General features: G+C 41.4%; 1 protein-coding gene across 1 annotated transcript; it reads right to left on the reverse strand.

The window, feature by feature from the left end:
* Positions 1-204: 204 nt before the first annotated feature.
* On the reverse strand, positions 205-10,644 carry GREM1 (gremlin 1, DAN family BMP antagonist). The gene is made up of 2 exons (XM_006276291.4): positions 10,491-10,644; positions 205-4,380 (listed from the first exon to the last, which is right to left on the reverse strand). Exon 2 carries the CDS (start codon positions 4,377-4,379, stop codon positions 3,825-3,827), a length of 555 nt encoding a protein of 184 aa, XP_006276353.1. The 5' UTR covers position 4,380; positions 10,491-10,644; the 3' UTR covers positions 205-3,824.
* Between the last annotated feature and the right edge of the window lie 12,322 nt (positions 10,645-22,966).

Genomic DNA, 22,966 nt, shown 5'->3' on the forward strand with positions numbered 1-22,966 from the left:
CAGGGGGGAGTGACAAATTTCATTTAAAGACTTTATTGAAGTAGCTGTGGTAAATGATGGTGCCATTGCTTGTCTCTGTGTCTCATTGTCATAATTTAAGCCTTTTTATTAGAAGGAACCACAGAAGACAGGGTAAAGTACAATAAATCCAGAAAGAGTTGGAAACTTAGGAAAGGGGGAGAAAATAAAACAATAGGCATGGGCTGGAGAAGATGTTTTATTTGTTACTAGTAGTTAAAATGACATACAAAATACTGGGAAGAAAAAAAACCCTTCAATTCTGTTCAGTTACAAAGTAATTAGAACTTTATTTTTAAACTAAGTTTTGCTTTGTGATATAGAGCATGAAAATACTGCAGCCTTAGGTTATATAGTCCATTGTTTTTGGAGTAAAGCAGGTATTTAAATACATATTGTGGCTGATATTAAATATTTGGTATAATTATAAGTCAGCAGAACTTTTGACTTTCAATCAATAACTAGCAATTCATAAAAGTTCTTTGTATAAAATTTACATTTTTCTTTCTTGTCTACGGGGGGTTCCTTTGTGATTTAAGCATAGATAACTCACTGTTCCATTATGTACATTTTAAATTCTTGACAAATTTTGCTGCAAAAAGTGTTAACCTCTACAAAAATGTTAAGTAAAAGAGCCCAAAATATCTGTTCACTTTCCACAGATTGTAGGGACTGAACAGCTTGTGGTAAAATCTTGGCTTTATAGAGGTCAACAGGACTCATGTCATTGACTTCATTGTAGGCCAGGATTTCACACTTAGCTGAATGTCTGTTCACTGAACAGAAACAAAAACTTGTATAAAACTTCAGCAAGGTTTCAGATTGGCTTTTCTTTTTCTCCTATAAAACCAACTCAGAAAAACTCATTTAAAGGAAAACAACCCCCTTATAATATCAATGAAAAAGGCTTTGTATTAATAATAACATTAAATATCCATAACTTTCTGTTTAACTATTCACATTCCACACAGTGGAAATTCACCTTCTGTAATTCCAGATTTTAGTTTTTAAAATCCATGAAGAAATGTGTCAGAACTTCTAAGTAGGAGGATGCCAGATGCAATTTGTATATTTCAATAATTTGAATCAATGAATTGCAATCTCTTACTGTTACAGACGGAGACCTTGTTGTGGATCTTACAGTAAAAATCTATTGAATGAAGAAATGTAGGATATGTATGACCAATAATTGCATGATCCATTGTGTAACAGCTGTGGCTTTTACATAAAAAGACTGCACATGGTATGATATGCCACTATGCATTTTCCCTTTTGGATAAAAATATCAATATTAATAACAGAATTGTCTTTGTTAAGGTTCAGATAGAAATACATTTGGGGTCATTGGACTGTGGATCAGTGTGACATTAGGTCTCAGACTCTCCTCTGTTATGAGGCACTAGGAATGAAGAAGCAGTTAGTTATACACATATTGGCCAATTGTGACCCAAGTGTACATTTTCTACGATTCTAAGAGGAAAGACAGCTAAATCACAGACTGTATCCTAAGAGTAATCAATGTCCTACTATAGAAACCTCTTGTGTTTAACTTCTTGCTCATACTAGTGATGTACCAGCAAGATCTAAATGAAGGGACTGGATGCATGTACACATAGGCTAATGCACATTATAGCACATCTTAATGCATGTTAAAGTACCACAAAAACGGTGTGCTTTTGCTAATGTGCATTAAAATAGGCTAATGTGCCTTTTTCTAGTACCTCACACTGGAGGTACTAAATTTAACGCTCATTAGCAAAAGCGCATTAAAGAATGTGTAGACACGCCCACTGATACTGAAATTAATCCTATTTTAGGGCCTAATCCTGATCCAATGAAGTCAGAGGGAGCAGAAATTGACCTTTAATTGATGTTAGATCAGAACTGAGGTATGCGCTTTGTTTTCCATCCAAAAGCCAAGAGGCAGGCATGTAGTTTGGTATGCTGTCTTCCACACCTGCAAAACCAACACAAGTGAGTGCTCCAGAACGAGCCAGGAGTTAAAGCAGCAGTGCAAAGGAACTATCTACCTCTACAACTGCCCTGGGAGCAGTGTGGATAATATTGCAAGACATTTTTGAACTCCTGAGGGCAGTGGTGCAGCTACGGCAGGGCAACCCAGGTAGCTGCCCCAGGCATCAACTGGTTGTGGAAAGTGCAGAAACAAAACAGCTGCCACATGCTCATATTGTGGGAACCAGAAATTGCTGCTGCCCCTGGCTGTAGCAACTGCCCCAGGCACCCACTGCAGAGTTGGGTTCTATGTTCCCTGACCTGTCCTAAACTTCTTCCCCAAGGGAAAAAAAGCAGTGATAACCTCTACAGGTAGAACACGTGGAGTTTTAAGAGTTACTGGGTCCATCCTTATGGCTTTTTCCACAGGAGGGGAGCATTTAGCCCTTAATTGTCAGGAAATTCTCTTTACTTAGTCCAAATCCTGTTTAAATGCAAGTCTGTGGTAAAGGATATAAAAAGAGGATTACTGCTGGCAAGGCTCTGCAGCTCTTTTTCAACAAACTCCATGCCTGTGGCAGAGCTAAAATAACAATAACAATGCAATGTTTACTAGTCATGGATGTCATTTCTTTTGTCTCTTGTGTGGTTATTGCATTTGCAGTCACATGATGCTTGTTTTAATTTTTGCTTTGCTCTTTATGTGCTAAATTACTGCCATTTTGTACCTGGTGCCGTCTACTGCGATTTTTGTGATATGTACATTTTCTCTGTGTGAGAGTGCAGATACACACAATAGAAGCCCTCAGTGTGTGTACATGTGTAAATACCCACGTGTATAACTAGATACTTTTGAGAGAGAGAGAGATGTATATTACTAGCAAATTACAGACACATACATAAATATATATATAAAGAACTGTTATCTGAATTACAAGACCATAAATAAATCAAGAGAGTCTAGAGACATAAGAATAGATCAGGATTGATTTGGAATGTCATTGGCATTCAGAAGTGTTTTACAGCCGTATTTATAATTTCTCTTTATTTTATATATACACATGGAAATACCTATAAATTAAAGCAAGAAGTAGCAGAAGAAAAATGTTTCTTCTTTCCCCTTCATCTTTCTCTTAAGTTCTGTCACTTTCCTTTCTCTTCTACTTTTTTTCCTTGCACCTACTAATTCTTAGCCTGGTCCTTTCTAGCTCTCTGTAACTGTGTTTTCTCACTGTCTATGTCATTTTCTGGCCTACTTACCCCCTCATTCTGTCAAAACCACTTTTTTTTTCCTTAACAAAAGACACAGATAAAATTAGTACAACTGTTATTTTCAGTCAGGTTTTACCACAGGCTGCACCCCTTTTAACATTATATTTTTATTTTCTTTAGGAATAAACTCATACTTGGGATCTTATTTCCCCCAGTGTGATACTTCTTTTAATGTAGTGAAAGTAAATACTGTAGTGTCCAGTGAAGCATTTGCAAAAGCCACAGCTGCACTTTTCCCAGTGAACAGGGAGAGTGTGAGTGCTACTAAGAATCCTAATGCATGTGTGTAATATTGAACCTCTGGATTTGTAAGTTTTTAGTGGTATTTCACACCTCAATTAAAATGCAAACATTCATATTCTTTTGTATAGTGTCACTTACTTTGCCTCTCTCTCACACATTCACAAACCCTTTCCTTCCCCACTCCCATTTCTTCCCTCCCCTAAACCATGTTTTAAGTGATTCACTATGGTTCCTTTCCGTTGCGTCCACCCCAGAAGATACGGTAGTTATGCCACTCACTCTTAAACTGGCACCGCCTGCCTAAGCCTAGAGTGTCACAGGTGAAATATTTAGCTCAGTCAGTCCAAATCTATAGATATGCACCGACACTCTTTGACTCGTGTGATCCTTTTCTTCTTTCTAGGGGGCTGAAGTTCAGGGCAATTGAGTGTAACTGTCATAGCGGTGAATTTCTTAGGCTTGCAGAAGGAACAGGATTGGAAAGAACCTTCCTCTTTGTGGACATGCCTTGGGATGTAGAAAGAATTGCACTGGCCATAGCAGAATCTGTTGATAATGGTACGACTGTTGCAGCCTTCTTCATGGATAGTTTGTTTGAGGGGTTGAGTTTTACACCAATCCCGCTTTAGGTATTTTCGCTCAGTGACATGTAATGCCTCCTGACTAGACTCCAGCACCTCTTCAGCTGGCACTGATGTGCCCTTTCCCCGCTCTCGGTTCCTAGAACCTGATTGCTGCTGTGTCTGTGTTTGCTCTGAATCATTGGGCTGATCCTTATCAGGAGGAGGGATGGCACCTTGAGATCCACGGTTCCTCTTTCTTCCCTCTCCTGTGGGTAACAGAACTCCAAGCAGAAGAAGAAGAGCACCAACAGCATAGACTGTTCGGCCCATCCTATATAGAAAAAGGATGAGAAAATACAACATAACTTGTAGATTTCATATAAAATCTATAGAAATAAAGAATTCAATATGTTATCTGTTCTGAGGAAAAGGTATACCAAAGAAGTCATCTTCCCAGTTGTTCACAGCTGGAGACATACTTTGGAATTATGTGGAGTTGTACAGACCTATAAAATATAATAGCCTGAATTCACAGGCAAAACTAAATAAGGCCTTGTACAGACTTTCAATTTCTCCTGGGAGTCACTGCTCTCCCAGAAGAAATCATGAGTGTACAGATGTTCAGACTTTTTTTCCCTCAGAGTAAAAGTGGCCAGTCCAGGAGAAAAACAACCTGAATACAGTTAGGATGAAATTACTTCTAGGAGAGTTTTTCCTGGGCAAGTGAATGTCTGTACAGGCTGACAACACAGGCTCACCATGGTCTGTCTGGATTAGCCAATAGGGGATGCCCTATGCACTGCTGTCATCCATTGCCAGGCAGACTAAGGGAATCTGCAGAATATACCAAGATGTGCACACAGGCCTTCCCTCCTCCCCCACCAGCTGCACAGTGTCAGCACTGTAAGCTCTCCACTCTTCAGGGCCTCAGCATTTGAATGTCTACACATGTGGCTCTGAATAAGTTTTTCTACCATTAGAACAAACCTGGGAGAAGGTTCTCTCAGGTTATGTGTATGTGTGTATGCAGCCTAAGTCTAATTTGGAAAGAGTCTAACTTTCTGTTGCATACATCTTTTTCCACTCCTTTTCCCCAGGCATATTATACTAATTAAGGAGCCTGATTCTCCTACATAATTTTGACATTGATGGAGTTACTTTACACTAGAAAGGCGCTTGTACCAACCCAGTCTCCAGTACACAGCATCTCTGCATTTGGCCAACTGAAGCGCAATGTAACAAAGTCAAGGTAGAAATCTGCATACCATGAAAGGCAGCTAATGCAACCAAATAAAAAAAAAATAGGGCAATCTCTCTCAAAGTATACTTTCTCCCAGGTTCTTCTGGCTTCTTGGCATGTTATACAAAGAAACTCCTTTATACAATAATAAAAAAGTCTATACACCTCTAAATTTTAGTCAGTACATTTATATAATGTGGCACTCTTATAAATGAAGACTGTTATGCCTTCCATCATTTACATCAGTCCTAAAGGTGTACTTTATCTAATTTTTCCAAGCAGGTGGATCAGATGTGGACACTAAACCTTACTTGAACTAGATCCGTTTCGCCATCCACCCATAAAAAGAAATTCAGCAGCTCTCTCTCGTCTTCCAAGGATCCACAAGCTTAGCATTCCCTGTATTAGATCACGAATTGAAGGATGTGCCAACAACCTGGGACTTGTTTGAGTTGCAGGACAGAAGAGTTTGAAAGAGGCCCTGAGAAGTCAGAAAATGCTTCCACAAAAGACACAAGCATAACAATTGCTAAAAAGAAGAAAGATGCTGGAACTTGGAGAGGAGAGCACAGGTTGCAGAGAAGAAGAGTTTGTAAGCTGCAACAGGAAGCCATTCTGTTTGCATATGGCTGGACTAGTAACATCTCTGTAAATAGTTTTCTTAATAAAGAACAGATTAGTATTAGAAACACAAAGTCCTGTTTATGTTATTAGACAGCAAGAGAGGGTACACCCCAGTGATGTTCATTCTACTTGCCCTGCCTGAAGCCAAAGTAGGTCAAACAAAAAACCCAACACACGCCTACATTATAAGAGTTATCTTGACAGCCATGAAAAGGTAAAGGCTGAGTATCACTGCCAAAAAATATGTATATTAGTTTCCTAGTTACCGGAACTTTTCAAACACGTGGAAAGCATTTGTTTTAATGTTCACTAACCACCCTGCTCAAGGAACAAAGGGACTGGGAATAGTATTCCTATATTATTTTGTTTGGGAAATATAATAATATAGTAATCCCTATATTACTTTGTTTGGGAAAGTGCCATAGAAAGTGTGAATTTATTTAAACTTGGTTGGTTAAATAATCCTATTATTTTAAGTGTTAGTGTACAATGAATTTCGGATAGGCATAGTGAAGAAGTATATTCATTGAGGTTTATGTTTCAGTCTGTGCTTGTATTTGAAAGGAGATTTGTACATAAATAGACAGATATACTACCAAATATAACATTATTACTGGATCCTAAGGAAAATGTGGAAGGGCTGTTTTCTATATTTAACTACAATATTAAATATTCCGTTTAATCATTCAAGTTTAATAACCTTAAGGCTCCGAGACAAACCAAGAAAAAAGTTGGGAATTCCAATTGAAGGCTAACCCTGCCTAATTTCAAGTGCTAGCTTGGACTTCACATTTCTTGACTTTCTTCAGTTTCTATTACAACCTTAATGTTATTTAAACAAGTTTTGTCTTTAAAATACTTTTTGAAAACTAAAACACTCATTTTCTCAGGAGACTAGAATGACTCCATCCAAGTCTACTCCCATCTCTTGGGAGACTGTATACCCACACTGTATTTAGAAAACATTTAATATGCATGATATTTATTCAACATGGTGCCAGAGCCTTAACAAAAACCAAGGCATTGCCTGCAATAGAAAAAAAAAAAGGCTAGTTCCTAAGCAGCACCAGGAAAATACAGGTATTTGCTTAGTGCTACATACTTTCATTAATTTTAGTAGTGCCGGAATAGACCCAGAGTATCATATTTATATTTAAAATCTGTAATTTATATTTCACCATATTTCTTTAAGACACTGTTAATGATAATTCCAGTTTGTCCTGCAGGGCCAAATCCTGCAAATATTTGCTACCACGTGTAGTCAGTTACTTCAGTGGGATTGTTCACAGTTGTGAATGCTATGGTCTGGAATCAGGAAAGCATCTTAATTCAGAAAAGCACTCAAACTAGTGTTCAATGTAAGGTAATATAAGTGCTGACCTGATTTGGGGTCTATGTTTGGTAGTAATTCTTTGCCGGATCAGACTTTCTAAGGTTATTATCAATACTGTAAATGCAGCTTATTTCCATCCATCCACCAGACAAGCTCTGACTGCCAGCACATACAAAAATGCAGACCTAGCTCTCTAGTCACTCTTTGTCCCATCCACTTGCTTGATAGAGAGACCATCTGAAGTGCAGCATGTACATTCTGCATAGGACTTAGACCCAATAAAATGCAGCCATGTGAAGAAGGATTATTCTTCCACGTGATCCTATGTTTAGACCAGAACCTTCTAATCTTCCATAAACCAAGGTTTCATTGAATGTTTATTTTTATCCAATTCCTAAATTCTACTCATGCAGCAAGTTGGAATGAGGAAAAGTGTATAAAACGAAGACGCTAAATTGATTATTTCATAATTGACATTTGCTCAAAAAATCTTTTTTTAAATAAGGGAGCTGCATAAGTCTACTGAAGCTGCGCACGAGTTATGCAGCAGGAGGTGTGAAAATGAGTTATACAGAATTGGGCCCTGAATTTTTAGCCAAATTTCTGCAACACTTTCAAGAGAAAGTTATACAGCACTCAGGCTATTGCAGAAATACTGGCACAAACAAAGAATTGAACTGAAAATCTCCTTAGCAAATTGAGGACTACAACAAAAAATATTCGCTCTAAATTCCTAATATCAGCCCTACAATATATATTAAGATAATGTAACAAAATACTTGAAGATCAATTCCTTCTTTGTGTAACTGCCACAACTCAAATACAGAGTCAACTGAAAATTTTAAATCCAAGAAAAGTTTCTCTCATTGTTTTTCACAGAAGCAGGATTGAGTTCTAATATTAATCCTTTGCATATATGTGGTGTTTTAGACTTTCTACAGCTAATCTGCCACGACAGTTCAAGGAGCTTCACAGATGAGTGAAAAAGCATCAGTTCTCTAGAAATAATCTGTAATTCCTCTATTTTACCATTATAAAGTATAACTGTAAGATTTTTAGTTCACATGTTTCTGACTATAGCTTGAAGATCTCAAGCAACCAATTTTTCAAGGTACTTTTGTTTCCATTGTGAGCTTGTGAAAAGTACTAAAATAGAGCAATGCAGCTTGCTTAAAAAAATCATATGTGAAATTCTTGTTCCAGTGGCAAAATTCTTATTGACCTGAACAGGCCTGAAATTTTAGCTGCTCAGTGTATCCAACAAGAAAATACTATAGCTAATTGTGGGCTTAGGCATTTACAGAGAGATCACGAAAAATTATTCACAGAAGATCTGATCTAGATTTACCAAATGGTTCTCATCGAATAGCTAATAAATCAGATCACAACTTCTTGTGTATTATGCAAATGAAGGAAGTTTGTACCGCTTTCACTATTTGAGAGGATTATATCATATATAGTAATATTCCTGCATAATTGTCAATGATTCACAGTTTAAGTGCCAAACTCAGAAAAGCCAGGGAAAAGGCAATCTTCCATGGAGATAATGAGAAATAATATTTACTGAGGTCAGAATATGAAACCAGCACCTATATTACAGACACAGTAACCAGCACCTGTACAGCAGACACAGTAACATTTCAGGCAAGTTCTTTTTTTGATTATATTTTTTGGAAAACAGCTTCACAGAATGTCACCTACTTTTCTGGCAGCAACTGTAATAGGACTGGAGAGTGAGATAGATATTTCCCATTAAACTGCTTTTGAAAATTTCACTCTTCTGAGGAAAGCATGACTAGCTGAAGACCAGATTCAATGTGGCCTTTCCCAAGAGAGTTATCGCACTGATTTCAACAAATTTCCTGGAAGTGAGGCTAAAGGGATTTGGCCACACATTCGTGGGAAGTACTGTTAGATTTTTGTTCTAGTGGATGGTAATGCATATTCAGAAGGGTAGCGCTGTGGAAAACTATTTGGGATTGTGACTTGCACAGCACAGAAAAAAGCAAATAGCTTGGCATAGCTACTCCCCGAGTTTTACGAAGAAACAGAAGGATCTGGCCATGGGTGCCAGCAATGGCTGTGCGCGCTTTGGTTCCTTCTCAGAAACCCAAAAAAAGAGGGTGAAGGAAAAACCAGAAATGGCTCCTCAATAGTTCTGAGTATCAGCTTGTAACAGCCAAAGGCAGCTGGGGCTAAAGATTCAGGGCTACTGGAAACCCAGAAGTCACCCAGTGCCTTTCAAAACATAGAACTAATAAGCCTGGCAGAGATAGATAGATAGATAGATAGATAGATAGATAGATAGATAGATAGATAATATCTGAAAGGATATATTAATACATCTTAATGTATAGATTTAAGACGTTTAATCTTTGGTACCGCTGAGTGGTCGTTTGTTAAATTCCCTCTACATTTTCTACCTGGCATACAGCACGGCTAAGCACGTAAGGCTCGCTCAGCATAAGCGTATCTATCTCGCTGGCGGAAAAAAAAAAAAAAAGGAGGAAAGAAAAGCTTCTCCGGGCGGGGGAGGGAGGGGTTTGCAGTGTCCTGGGGGTTGCTGTGGCTGAAGAGGCGCTTGCAGATGCCCAACTTGAAGGGATGCTCTTGAGCCCCGTGCCGGCCCCCAGGGCTCTCCCAGGGCGGGCGAGGGGCCACGGCCGCTGCCTGGCGTGTGCGGCCCGCAGCTGCGGGGTGCGGGCGGCGGTTCCCGCCACGGACTTGCCTCATGGAAGACAAGACCCCGGCAAAGGGCCCAAGCGGGACGTGCGGGGGCCCCGCCGGTTCAGTGAAGCGGGGCCATGGCGGGCGGGGCGGGGCGGGGCGCTGCCAGGCAGGTGCCTGGTACCGGGACAGCTCTGGGCTGCTCCTCATGCCAAGCCAGAGCCGCAAAGGCGCCGGGGATGCCGCCGGGCGCGGGGGGCAGAGGCGGCGGCGGCCGGGGCGGCGCAGGGAAGCGGCTCCCGGAGCCCGAGCGCCGTGCCCGCCCGCAGCGGCGGGGGAGCCCGGACCCCGCACAGGCCCCTCTGCCCTGCAGGCGCGTCTTGCCCCGCACCACTCCCGAGGGCCGGCTCCGCGCCGCCGGCAGGGCGCCCACCCCAGGGGCCGGCACGGGGCTGGAGCCGAGGAGCAACACGTCGAGGCGCCGCCGGGGCGGGGCGGGGCCGGGCCGGGCCGGGCCGGGGCCGGGGCCGAGGCCGGGGGCAGGAGCTCGCCCCGCGTCAGCCCAGCGGCCGCTCACCTGCAGGACGCCTGCGTGTCCCGGCCGGTCTCGGCGGTGCTGGGCGCGGTCACAGGCCTGGGCGGCCGGGCGCTGCGCGGCGCTGGGAGCCTGGGGCTGCCAGCGAGTCCATATAGAGGGAGTCTCGGATCCTGCCTCCAAATTGCAGCAGCGCCGAGCTGTCTCCCATTTAAATGTCTGCCAGCTGAGAGCGGCGCTCCGAGCCCCTCCACATCATTGGCCAGGAGCCGCCGAGGCCCGCGTTATCCGCCCCTTTAACACTTCCAGCGACTTCCACCAGGGAAAGCTCGCAGGCGGCTCCCGCAGGACCCGCTCGGCCCCTTTCCTCTTTCAGCAGGCTCGGTGCGAAAGGTCACCCCCGAGGAATGCACAGAAAATCGCATTGGCCACCCCCATTCAAGGAGGGGAGCCGAGGACTGCGGGATGCTCCTCTCCCCCCTCGGGCCACCGCCTGCCCGGACAGCCTTTGCCCACATGAACTCTCCGCTAGTCCCAGAGCAGCTCGTGCCCCATCCCCGCGCAGCCAGAGCTTGGGACTGCTGGCAGCGGGGCTCTGGCTCGGGTGCTGCAGATCACTCGCATTAAGACCTTGCTCAGGGAAAGGCCTCCGGAGCTAGCCACTCCTCGTGCCTGCTGGCCAGGGCGCTCTGGAGGTGGGCACTGGCTTCTGCTGCAGCTGCTGCCTTCCCCAGATGTTGCAGCTGTGCAGGGCAGAGGAGAGCAGCAGGGGAGACTCGGGCAAAGAAAGCTGGTCAGCAAACTGGCCCCTTCCTAGCGCTTCTGAAAAGCCAGGGGTAATGTGCTGCATGGGCAGCGTAGTCCAGGGAGGCTGAAAGGGAAGGTTTTGTTTCTCAATTCTCCAGCATAAAAATGGACTCCCAAATAAGCCGCCTCTCTCCTACGCTCTAATACACAGGAAGGTCTGATGTTAAAGGCAAAGGCTGCCATGGGGAACCAGGCGAACAAGCCAGATGAGTTTTGTTCCTGTAGCCAAGACAGGTTTGAGACCATGCCAGGCTGAATGAGGAAGATCCCAGCTCTGCTTGAGAGCATCTTGTCCCCCATGTATTCGGTCACCGTGGTGTCTAATAAGGGGCTGAGATGAGGAGAACTCCAGAGAGAGAGGCAGTGCCTCAATCCAAATAATCAAAAAGATAGTGTCTGCCTGCCTGCCCACGGGTATGTGTGAGAGAGAGAGACAGGCCACTGGTGTGTGTGAGAGAGAGAGAGACAGGGTGGAGGTGGGTGAGGTAGACACTAATCTTGTCACTCTAATCAGTCACTATTTATAACTTACCTGCAACCTCTAAATATTTAGATCTTTCATAGCAATTATTCTCCTTTCTCTTCCTAGGACTGCTTAATAGCAAGGGGTGTAAAGCTACTGGGGGAGAAGATTCATTAAGAACAGGAGCAGTCTCTAAACTGCCAGTTGACCTTTTGCCCCCCTAATTAAACGGAGAAGCTTTTGAGACAGCTGCTGCTTCCAGAGATGGGTAAAAACATAACCTCTGGGTCTGTACTTACAAAGCCCTTCCTGCTGGAATCCAAATGTGCTGGCAAATAACAAGAAACTTCTCCCTAATACTCAAGATTACAAAGGGCATGATCCAAACCCAACTGGAGTCCAAGGAAAATTCCTATCGACTTCAGTGGTCATTGTATCGAGCCTATATTTCTCTTTCTGTTCTCTATCTATGTCTGTATATTATGCTATACACAAACTATGTTAAAACTGGAGTGTTCAACTTTGTGACTTCAATAAAGTCACAGAAAGGCAGAATTTAAGTTGTTTTGTGCATACCGGCTATGATATGGCCTTTAATGACATGATTACCTTTCCCTAGGACGCCTGCCACATTCTGTACACAGGAAGGACAGTACCCTAGCTAGTCTATATTTTGGTTTTTCCTCATTGGGCAGGCCTTGCTGCACAATATTCAAATCCTGCTCTGAAGATAGAAGCATTTATTTGCTTCTGTGGCTCTCCTCTCCATCTCTTCTCTGTTGTATTCACTCAAGCTTCAGAAAGTTAATGAATTTCTCTACACAGCATCCTTTGGAAATGAGTGGGTATTCTTCACCCCCTTTTACAGAAGGAGAGGAGAGCCACAGAGCGTTTTACAATCAAAAGCACCCACTCATGCAGTGTGCTAGAGCTGGTTTTTCAGAGTATTTAGCATTAGATAGCTCTTCACCTGTTTAAAATGATTCATATGCTGCTAAGTGAGGAGGCTCACTTTTGCAAATCAGGCATTAAAGTTTCAGATCAGAAAATGTGGCTCACACAATTAGTGGCTGCTTATGAAAAGCATGGTGTAGCAGATGACCTGTCTGGCATCTCGCTGGAACTCTGTGGCAGAGAAAAAGCTAGAATCCAGTGCTCTTGGCCAAGCTAGCTATGTCTAGACAGTGCACTATATTTAAAATATACATGACATAGGAATAGAGATTTGTTGACACACTGTGACTACCTAAGTTCACAGCTAAATTTCCATGGGGAAAAGAAATTCAGGTATAGGGAAGCTTTCTATTTTTTTATGATTTTTCCACACAGCATGTAGATCTACATTTTACAAGGATCCAGGGTTCTTTCCTTGAGAAAGTGAGCCAGAAAGTCACAAGTCATATCTTGGAGAGTTAGGAAACCTTACATTCTTCTTTCTTGTTACGATGACAAAGTTGTTGCATCTACATGCCTAGGAAAGGATGTATTCACCTTTGTCTCCCTCAGATTAACTGCCTCAGTGCCCAGATTGTTACCACAGAGCCTGCGTAATGCTTGCTAAGTATCTCCCATACCTTCCTAGTGCATAGGTTGAGTGCAGCCACTAAAAGTGATACCACATCCAAAGAAAGCTTTCTGACCCTTCCACTGTTTTCTGTTACTGCAGCCTTCCACATTTGATGCTCTGAGCTGCTTGCTGTTCGGCTTTTGAGGACTCCACTCAAGCATTCTTTGCTTGCCACCTTTGCTATGTTGTCACCTGGAATCTGGGATCATATAGCACACATCTGAATGTCACCTTTCCAAGTGATGCACGAGGCATCAGTTACATAGCAAGCATGTCCTCATCTCAGTGCCTTATTGCCTTCACTCCACTAAGTACTGCGAAGAAAATTTGGACCTGAACTAAAGCAAGCAAAAGGCAGGTACAGTGGTTATACTCCAACTTTAATAATTCTTAACACACATATGATCTTTTGTTTACCAACTTCTCAACCCCCCCTTTTCATCAGTCCAACTTTTCCATCAGGCCAAAGAGTTGCATGTGCATGAAAAGCCTAATAAGACAATTGTCAGGTTCAAAAAGTAATTCTTACCTCATTTGGCTGATTTGTTATACATGTGTCCTAGCTGACAAAAAATTGCGTATTTTTCTTCAAAATGAAAAAAAAGATTTAACAGGTTTTTTCCTTTCTTTTCCCCAGCTGTTCTTTTAACATCATAAATTCAGACCTTGGCTACCCAGAATCTTAGCAAACACATTCCCATAATTGTGGCTGATTTGAGCCACAGGAAAGATAAGACTCTGGCAGGTTCCACTGTTTTTTTACAAAGGAAAGTTAAATTGGCACAGAGATTAAAAAACAAACAACTGTCAGAATCTTGCCTACACTTGAGATCCCATTGGTGCTACCACCATCCAGCTAAATGGTACTAGAACACCAGTGGGAATGATTTGTAAAACTGTTTAGCATAGACAGAGGCCTGGTGAGGGGCTTGCATATTTTAGTAGCGCACTGAGCTGAAGAGTTCAGAAGTCAGGACAGCATACAGTATAGCAAGGAAGTGCATTACAAGCCTGATCTGATTACTCTTGAATTATCTATCCTTTTTGCGGCTTTATAGTTGTATTTCTTAATGCTTATATTACATTCCTTTAGTCATTGTATAAGTTGTCCCTTTGTTTAACAGTAAGAATTGTTTTAATTTTAGGAGCAAAGCTGCACTCAACTCCAGCAGAGAAAAATGTTCTTGGGCTCAGCTCCTGTCTGCTACTACTAATTCTGAGCACTACCCAGTGTATCTACATTGCCAGGATACTTGGCGCCTTATTAAAAGCCTTTGCAGGAAAGCCAAAGGCTGATGAGGGCCATAGCTTTTCTTGGGGTAAGTGGAGTCACTATAGTCATTCCAGTGCAACTCCACTGCTCTGCATCACCTAAGAATCTGGTCCTAATAGAAATCAAATGAGACATCGTCTGTTCAGGTCAGGAGTAAGGCAACAGACTGGGAAGGCTGTGGTGAACTTGAGCTGCTGCACTCTGTGTTCTGCGCATTCTGTTATGCAGAGAAAGGATTGCAGGGCTGTGAATCTGGCACTAATTTAAAAGAGGAAAAACTAAAACAATAAAATAAAATTCAGCCATTGATGACAAAATAACTAGTGTTTTTAGTACTCTCTGTGTGGTAGCCACTAGGAATGCTTTCTTTCTTTTGGCGACATGCAAAAAAATTATAATTTTAAATTGCTACTCGTGCAGTCAAGGGGAATATAGATAAAAAGCCCCAAATCTTTGTTAACACAGAGTTAATGTTGTACCCTGTGCCCTTGGAGAATGTGGTGGGTGGTTACACTTAAACTTTGGAAGCATCAGAAAATGAAAAGTTAAAGTACATGCTGCCTCTGCAATGTAGCCTGAGCTTTGTCCTGAAACTTGCAATAGCCACTTTAGTAATTGGAGGTGCCATAATCAGTAGGAATAAGCAAGGTATTTGCTTTGTATGCCACAGATTTGAATTCCAGCATTTATTAACATATGCTGCAATCTCATTCATAGTGATAAGTATAGATCATGAGTTGAATGGTGAAGTTAGTTGGGGCAGGGTGGTGCGGCCTTGTTATTGTGATATGATGAAAGATACACATGCACTTCAAAGGCTTGAGTATGTCCCATTCCAGCACTGAGTTTTGCATGATATGTATACAGTGGTATCTTCTTGCCAGGACGCTTGCCAACACTCTGAGAGAATACAGTACTGTACGCACCAGAGCTCAATGAAGTAAGATGGCAGTGTCTCAGAAGAAGTCCTCAGAAACAGTGTGAAGGAGAGGAAATCCTTAGCAAGTCTTGGCTGGTTTAGATGTTTGGTTTTGGATAGCTTGGATGTTTGGTATTTGAGTGTAGGCTAGGTGTAAGGAGTCTTGCTATGCCAAACTAAAAACCAAGTTTTGCCATAGAGAAGAAGTGTTAATCCTAGCAGTATAATTCATTGTGAAATACACACACACTCTAAAGTGGTGGAGGAAGAACACCATCATAAATTAGATACATAATGTTGAATTAGGATATTGAGACATTAAATAAATAAAACACTTCTAAATAAAACACTAGTCCAAAACTTATTTTCATTGGTTGTATCCAACAGGCACAGTCTGTTAGGGACTCCTTTAGAATGTGTAGGATGGTTCATAAACCAATATCTGTTTGACAAACAGGAGAAAAGAGACCAATAAATTAAACAGGACTGTTATGCTTCCAGAGAGGAACAACGTTAGAAAAAACCTGCAGGTCTCAAGGTGTATCTTTTGTAAAGAGAAGACTAACAGGACAAACCCAAGCAATAAATGTTTTCAGTTGCCATTTCTGCTCTCAGCAATTGTGATGCTAATAAATGTCTTGCATAGGAAGTGGGAGAAAGGTACTGTGCGTATTGATGTCAGATATTCTTCTGCCTAAGGTCCCAACCATGCAAAACTTCTTCATATGAGTTATCCATGCTTCTGAGGACTCCCCAATGAGTCTTATTTACTTAAGTATACTTCCTCCAGGAGGAAAGATTATTCATATAATAAATAAGGTCTTCAGGTTTAAGCCTAAGAAATGTAGTTCATACCACACCTCTAAGAAGCAGAGGCTGAGCTCAGTTCCTCCTTATAAAATTAGTTTCAAACCAAGATTTCTGACTCAGGAAAATTCTCACTGAACTCAGGGAATGAAGTCTTGGCTCCATTTGAGTTTTATCAGAGGTCAGGATTTCAATCTAGATCTGGGCAAATGATTTGTGTCAGATATTTTACATGCCCAAAAATGCAGTTGGGTTGACCAAAAATATTTGTGAATGTGGATTGAATTAAAAAAATATTGCAACTAAAATATCTTTAAAACTATAAAAAGTAAAAATGGTTATGATATTTTTAAAAGAAAATATCTTGATTTTTTCACTTTGGAAGGACAATTCAGCTAATTATTCATCTAACTGAGATACAATTTTCTAAAGACGCCTTTGTAATCTGAAGTCACAGCTAGGTATTATCTAAGGAGCTTGACTTGTTTGCTTACATATTTCACAGTAGTGATATAACAGCTGTGAAATGCTGCTTCCAGTTATATTAGGCTCTGTTTCTACCTCCTACTGCATCCAACAAGCTGGCAGAAACATTTTGGACAGCTGAACAAACACTATTAGTATACGAATAAATAGCACGCATACATTTCTGACAATAGTTACATTCTTCATCTTTTTTTTCCTGTAATAGTGAAAAAGCTCCATTTTGTTTCTTAGGCCTGGGTGTGTCTACAGGATGCACTAACTGCACAGTAGCCTAATAACACTGTGCAGTAGTGTGCTGGGCAAAAACTGTGCTAGTACACTACTGTACAGTAGTATTAGGCTACTGCACAGTAAGCTTCAGTAAAAACCCATGTGCTGGCACTGCTGTGCAGTAGCACAAGTTACCGTGTATTGATTTAGTACTTGGTTAACCAAGTATTAAACTTAATGTGCAGTAACTATGACACATTAATGAACATGTAGACATACCCCCTATGTAGCAGACTCAGTTGTTTCTCCTTCCTTTTTTTTCAATGGCATTCCTAGCACTGTAGATGTTAGTGTGGTGGTTAAACAAGTACTAGGGAGTCAAGAAACCTGCATCCTTGTCCTGGCTTTGCCACTTACTATCTGGGCTTAAGCAAATCACTTAAAAATTGACCCACATAATTCAAATAAAATTAATTGCCTCCTCTCCCACCCTTTATACTTTAGAAAGTCTGAACAATTGTTTTTCCCCCTAAATCCTATCCCTCCTTTAAAAGACAATTTAAAAATGAGATATTCAAACCTATTCTATTCTGTTTTTTCTGGAAATCTCTATTCAAGAATGAAGAACTAGTTACAACATAACTTCACAGGTATAGTTACTTGTATTATTGGACTGTCTAGAACTTTTTGATTCTCTATCTTAACTTATGAGTCAGAAAAATGACTAACGCACTATAGGGAGAAAAAGCTTTCCTTTAAACATTCTACAACTACATTCTTTCCATTAAAGAGACTTAGTTCACTTCTCTGGGTAGTCTTAAGAGACAAACAGCATAGTCAGATGATGTTCCTCAGAAGATAAGAACAATCAGAACTTTTGCACCTCCCCTCCCTTCTTTTTTCTCAGGCTGCCTTTATACATCAAGAGACAAACATTCTCAAAAAGGCAACAATCTTTTTTTCTATCTGCAAGTCACTTAGATCTTCACATAATTCAGTTTTTCTACCTATAAAATAACTATAATGAATACAATTTTCAAAGCACCTGAGTTATTTATGACTAAGTCATTTGGGCTCAGATCCTTAACATTATGGCTAGGGACAGAAGTTACACACAAATTGGTTTAAGTGATCAGAAACTGGTTTAAATCTGTAACAGAACAGAAGTTCAGTGCACATAAACCAGTTTCAAAATGGCTGAAACTGGTTTAAGATAAACTAGGGTGACTGTAGTATCAGACTTAAGTGATATGGATCAAACCAGTTTATGAAACTTCTGTCCCAGACCCCTTCCTGGCTCAAGTTAAATCAGAGACCCCCAGCATGCTTTGTAGCCCTGGGCTGAGCTATGCTGTCTGCTTCAGAGAGCAGCGCTGGCCCTGCCTGTCTGCTCCCTAGCTGGAGCAGTGAGGGCTGGCCAACAAGGGGCAAGCCTGGCTGGGGATGCAGCCCAGTCTGCAGGGATGGGGCTGCCCCTCCCAGGCAAACTCCAGGTGGGGTCTGGGATCAGGAAGGGGGGTTAAACTCCCCTTCCCCTGCTCAAACTTACTGCTGGCTGCAAATCCCAGAGGCACCTGGAAACAGGAAGAGAAAGTGATGAGCAACATGCAGAGTCCTGCTGCTGTAAGTCTGGACTGCAAATCCCAGAGACTTCACGGGCAGTAGGAAGAAGAAGTGAACACAGAGCCAGAGAGCCTGCTCTAGCACCTCCCAGCTTCTGGCCTGAGGCACTGCAGGCATATGGCTGCATTTCCTGAATCTGTGTCAATTTAATCTGCGCAGTTTAAACTAACCTGCAAAGACTGAATCAATTCAACCTCAGGCGTTTTGACTGTCCGTTACTAGCTTATATCAGCATCTGATTCTTAATAAAATAAATTCATTTTAGGGGCCTAACTACTTTGAGGATCTGAGCCTTTAGACCCTTCTGAAATTCTTCTATTCTAATACTTACCTACATAGAAGTTTTAATATGGCAATATTTTATAAAGAACTTCTGGATCTTCACAAAGAAGCTATGAATGGGGAAGAAAGTCTTTAACAGTCTGTCATTCTCTCCCATAAAAATGCTTCCATTGAATAAACAAAGTCTGTACTGATGTGGCTAATATACACCTGAAGTCATCTTCTTTGAGATCTCCTATAGATAAGACTCTGGTTCAGCAGCCTTTCCTAATTTTAATGGTACTTAACTACATGCTTCAGTGCTTTGCTGAACAGAGATGGACTCACATATATATTTAGATGCTTTTCTGACCTGGGGCTTATGACCCTAATCCTATGAAGAGTTACCAATTGCTTGACTTTAATTCCACTGGAATTAAAGTATGTAGATTAAGCAATGCACACACCTGCAGGACTAAAGTGTGAATTAGGAGAACCCTACTGGAAAACCCACATATTTTGTATACTTTTGTGCTCTCCTGTGAAAGGACACATTAACTTTACTGTACACGTTAATATTTAGAATAAGGGCTGGAATTTTAAATAAGTACTTATGGGGTTAAAAGCAAAAAATGAAACTACAAGAATAAAAAATCTCTATTTTTCATCTGTATTGTTACCAAAAATCTCCCCTTTAAAAATTGCCAAAAACTTTTCACTTCTGGGAAACCGCACAGACAAGGCTGAGGCCAAAGCTTTTGTCTTAATATTTCCAACTGTTCTGTTTTACTTCTGCTTCCTTGTCAAAAATCTCCTGTTTTGTCCTGATTAGCCTAGGGTGATAGGACATTTATGCCTTTATCTTCCCCCTTATTACAATATCTCAGATTGTATTTAGCACTTTCAAATTCCTGTATTCTATTCGTGAATTGTAACCACCACAGAAATCATTCTTGGTTGGTAGTCACAAAAGCCCTGTCTTTAAATCTCTACCAAGAATCACATTGCTTCTTAATTCTTTATCTGCTGTTTTCATCCACAGTCTACATTTTACAAATGACATGCAATTAAAAGTGACTTCAAAAGTGTAAATTCACTTGATGGCAAGAGAGTTTCTGTAAACTGTTCAGGATCCATCCCATAGGAATTTGCGACAAAACAGGCACTGAATGCTTGGGCTTTGGATGCACTTTTAAAAAGTCTATGAGTGTAAACAATTTTTTTACAGGAAGTCTTAATGCATTAAAGACGTAAGAGAAGAAGCAAACTACAAGTGATCAAATCAATCACACTTCAGATCAGACAGAGGAGGGTTTTTTTTTTTGGTTTTGAACCAGATGGAACTAAAAACGCTTGGGAAGAAGGTATTATTATTTCTTGACATGGTTTCAAAATGAGCATAGGAATTCAGAATAAAAAAAAATCTTTTCCCTTTTAAAAATATTACAAAAAAGTTGGAGGAAAGAATCCTTCAGGGTCAACCTCAGTGAAATTTATCAGACATGTAAAAAAAATCATAGCCTCTTGTGCTATTGTAAGAAATCAGCAGATCAGAGGATGGTATTTTCTTGCATTTGGGGAGAGTTCATTTATTTAAAATTGTAAGTTCTCTGGCACAAGGTTTGTGATTTCTTTTGCTTATGTCCTCACCACAATAAAAAAGTGCTTTTATACCAAGATAGCTAAGGTTTTTCTCTTGATTTAAGTTGTTGAGGTAAATTCCAGGTGAAAAATGTAGACTATCTTGATATGGAATATCTTTTTGAAGTTTGTGTTTATAAAATGCCCATTTTGTGTTTAGAAAACACCAGGCACATTTGAGGGGAGGAGTCAAGCTACTTTCCCTCCTTAGACAGTGAAAAATTGTCACTGCTGGGTGTGGCCTTTATTCCTAATTCATAAAAGGATTTGGGAAGAGCAAATGTTTTGTATTTTAACACACCAAATGACTTGTATTATCAAAGGTCCAAATCTTTCATTCTTTGAGTAAAACCATCATTGGCTTCAATAGGAGTTTTGCTTACCGACTTCATAATTTTCTAAATATTTTATTTGAAAAAATACCTACCGACCTTTCCTGCAAAGAGATAATTTTGGGATTGGAGGACTCTGGGTTCTTTCATAGGCTTGATCCTGCAAACAGTCATGGTGAGGCAGAGTCCCTACTATGTGACTTCATCCTATTGGGACTCATACAAAGTACAGTACTTCACCTGACAGTGAATGTGTGCAGAAGCACAGACTTCATTTGAATACTGGCAGCCCCACTGTGAAGTCATGAAGAAAATCGTTTTCTTTGTGAATAATACTATCAAAATAAAATGCAAAACTATTCAAGGATATCTTCAAAGGAACTAAATACTTTATTCTTATGTAAAGGAGCTCTTGCTTAAAGAAATAAAGTCTTTAGCTAAAGCCTAGACTCCTGGTCTAAGAATCAGTCTTGTTATTTTGTACTCTCTTGTGAAAATAATGCGTGTAAAACCTCATTGAGAGGTTACACATCTGGTGGTTACAAGCAAGGATCTAGAAACCAGGAGAGCAGGGAGTTCAACCCAGACTACTATTGATAAATCAAGTCAGTTGTAACTAGAGTCACAAAAGTTTTGAAGGTGTTCTGACACCCAGAGCTACAATGTCTGCCTTTAAGATTGATGATCCCCACCATGGACTTCACAGTCCCATGCTAGGCACTTAAGCCTTCTATGATTTTAACAGGAAGACCTGTGGAACATGAACAAGTTACTGTAGGTAAACTACGGCATAAATTGTAGGGTTGGACAGACATTTAGTTTCTCCAGGGAGAGTCCCAGTTCTCTCAGGAGAAACCACAAGTGTAGAGAGGTTCATAATTTTTCTCCCGGGTTAAACGTAGCCACTCTGGAAGAAAAATAACTCAGGAACAACCTGAGTGAAGTGGCTCCCTGGAGAATGTCTCTCAGGAGACAGAACTTCTGTACAGGCAGCAGATGCAGAGCCAACCTCTCCAATTCCTGTGTGTTTTGCTTCTCTTTCTCCTCTTCTTCCCTTCTACAGGGGTACAGAGAACTGTGTTAGTCTCAGAACATGTTCCCTGAGTGCTTCAGATTGGAAAAGCCCAGAACTGAAACACTTAGTGCAGGGGCGGGCAATTATTTTGGGCAAAGGGCTACTTACTGAGTTTTGGCAAGCCATCGAGGGCCACATGACAGGCAACCCAGGGCAGATTAATATTAATTTTCTAAATTTTTTAGGGGCCCCGTGGGCCAGATAGAATGGCCTGGTGGGCTGCATCTGGTCCCTGGGCTACATTTTGCCCACCCCTGACTTAGGGGGTGGGTTCTGCTCTGGACTTGTTCCCTGCCTGAATTGCACCACAGCACTTAGGTTCAGGGGAATAAGTATATGCCCTGCCCAGCCTTAGCTGGGCTCAACGCAGCCACAGGGGTAGGGAAAGGCTGGAGGACTCTTCTGTGCACAGCCCAGACCACCCCTCCACCTTCCCTGATCCTGATGATCCCTGCCTCCTAACCACTCTGGGCTGCATGCTCTAGGGATCCCTGGGAGTCCAGCATTTATACTGCAGGCTCTTTGCTTTTCTGTCTGAACTTCTGTAGTAGTCGTTTTTTCTCTCAAGAAAACAAATGTGGGAGATTGTCCTGGATGATTTGAATGTGTGTATGCAGCCACACTCCACAGTAACTGCCTGTTACCTCATACCAAATGCAAAGCAGCTTACCCCTCACTGAAAATGGGGTAATCTACCTTGCATTTTCCATTAAGTAAAAACTGCACCTGGGCAGTTATCCAAAAATAGCTGATTTGCTTTAAATTTACACTACAGTTTACCTTGCAACACCTTGTTTGTGTGTCCACATCCTTAGGTGCCTTGCAATGTGTTACAACAGGCAGCATGCTGATCAGCAGGGATCTGAGTTTTCTGTTTCCTGTGGGAAAACATGGATTTTCCCCTTTAAAGGAGAAAAACCTGGATTTTCCCCTTTGAAGTGGGAAACTGCGGGTTTCCCCTTGGAGACTGGCAGACTTCCAATCTGCAAGGGGCTGCTTGGGGCTGGGGGGAGTGAGAGGAAGGGCGCTTAGAAGCAGGGGGTGTCACATGCAT

This window comes from Alligator mississippiensis, chromosome 2, assembly GCF_030867095.1.
Source record: "Alligator mississippiensis isolate rAllMis1 chromosome 2, rAllMis1, whole genome shotgun sequence".
Lineage (NCBI taxonomy): Eukaryota > Metazoa > Chordata > Crocodylia > Alligatoridae > Alligator > Alligator mississippiensis.

Coding starts and splice junctions, on each gene's coding strand:
- GREM1 (XM_006276291.4), bottom strand. CDS start 4,379: ATGGGCCGAACAGTCTATGCTGTTGGTGCTCTTCTTCTTCTGCTTGGA.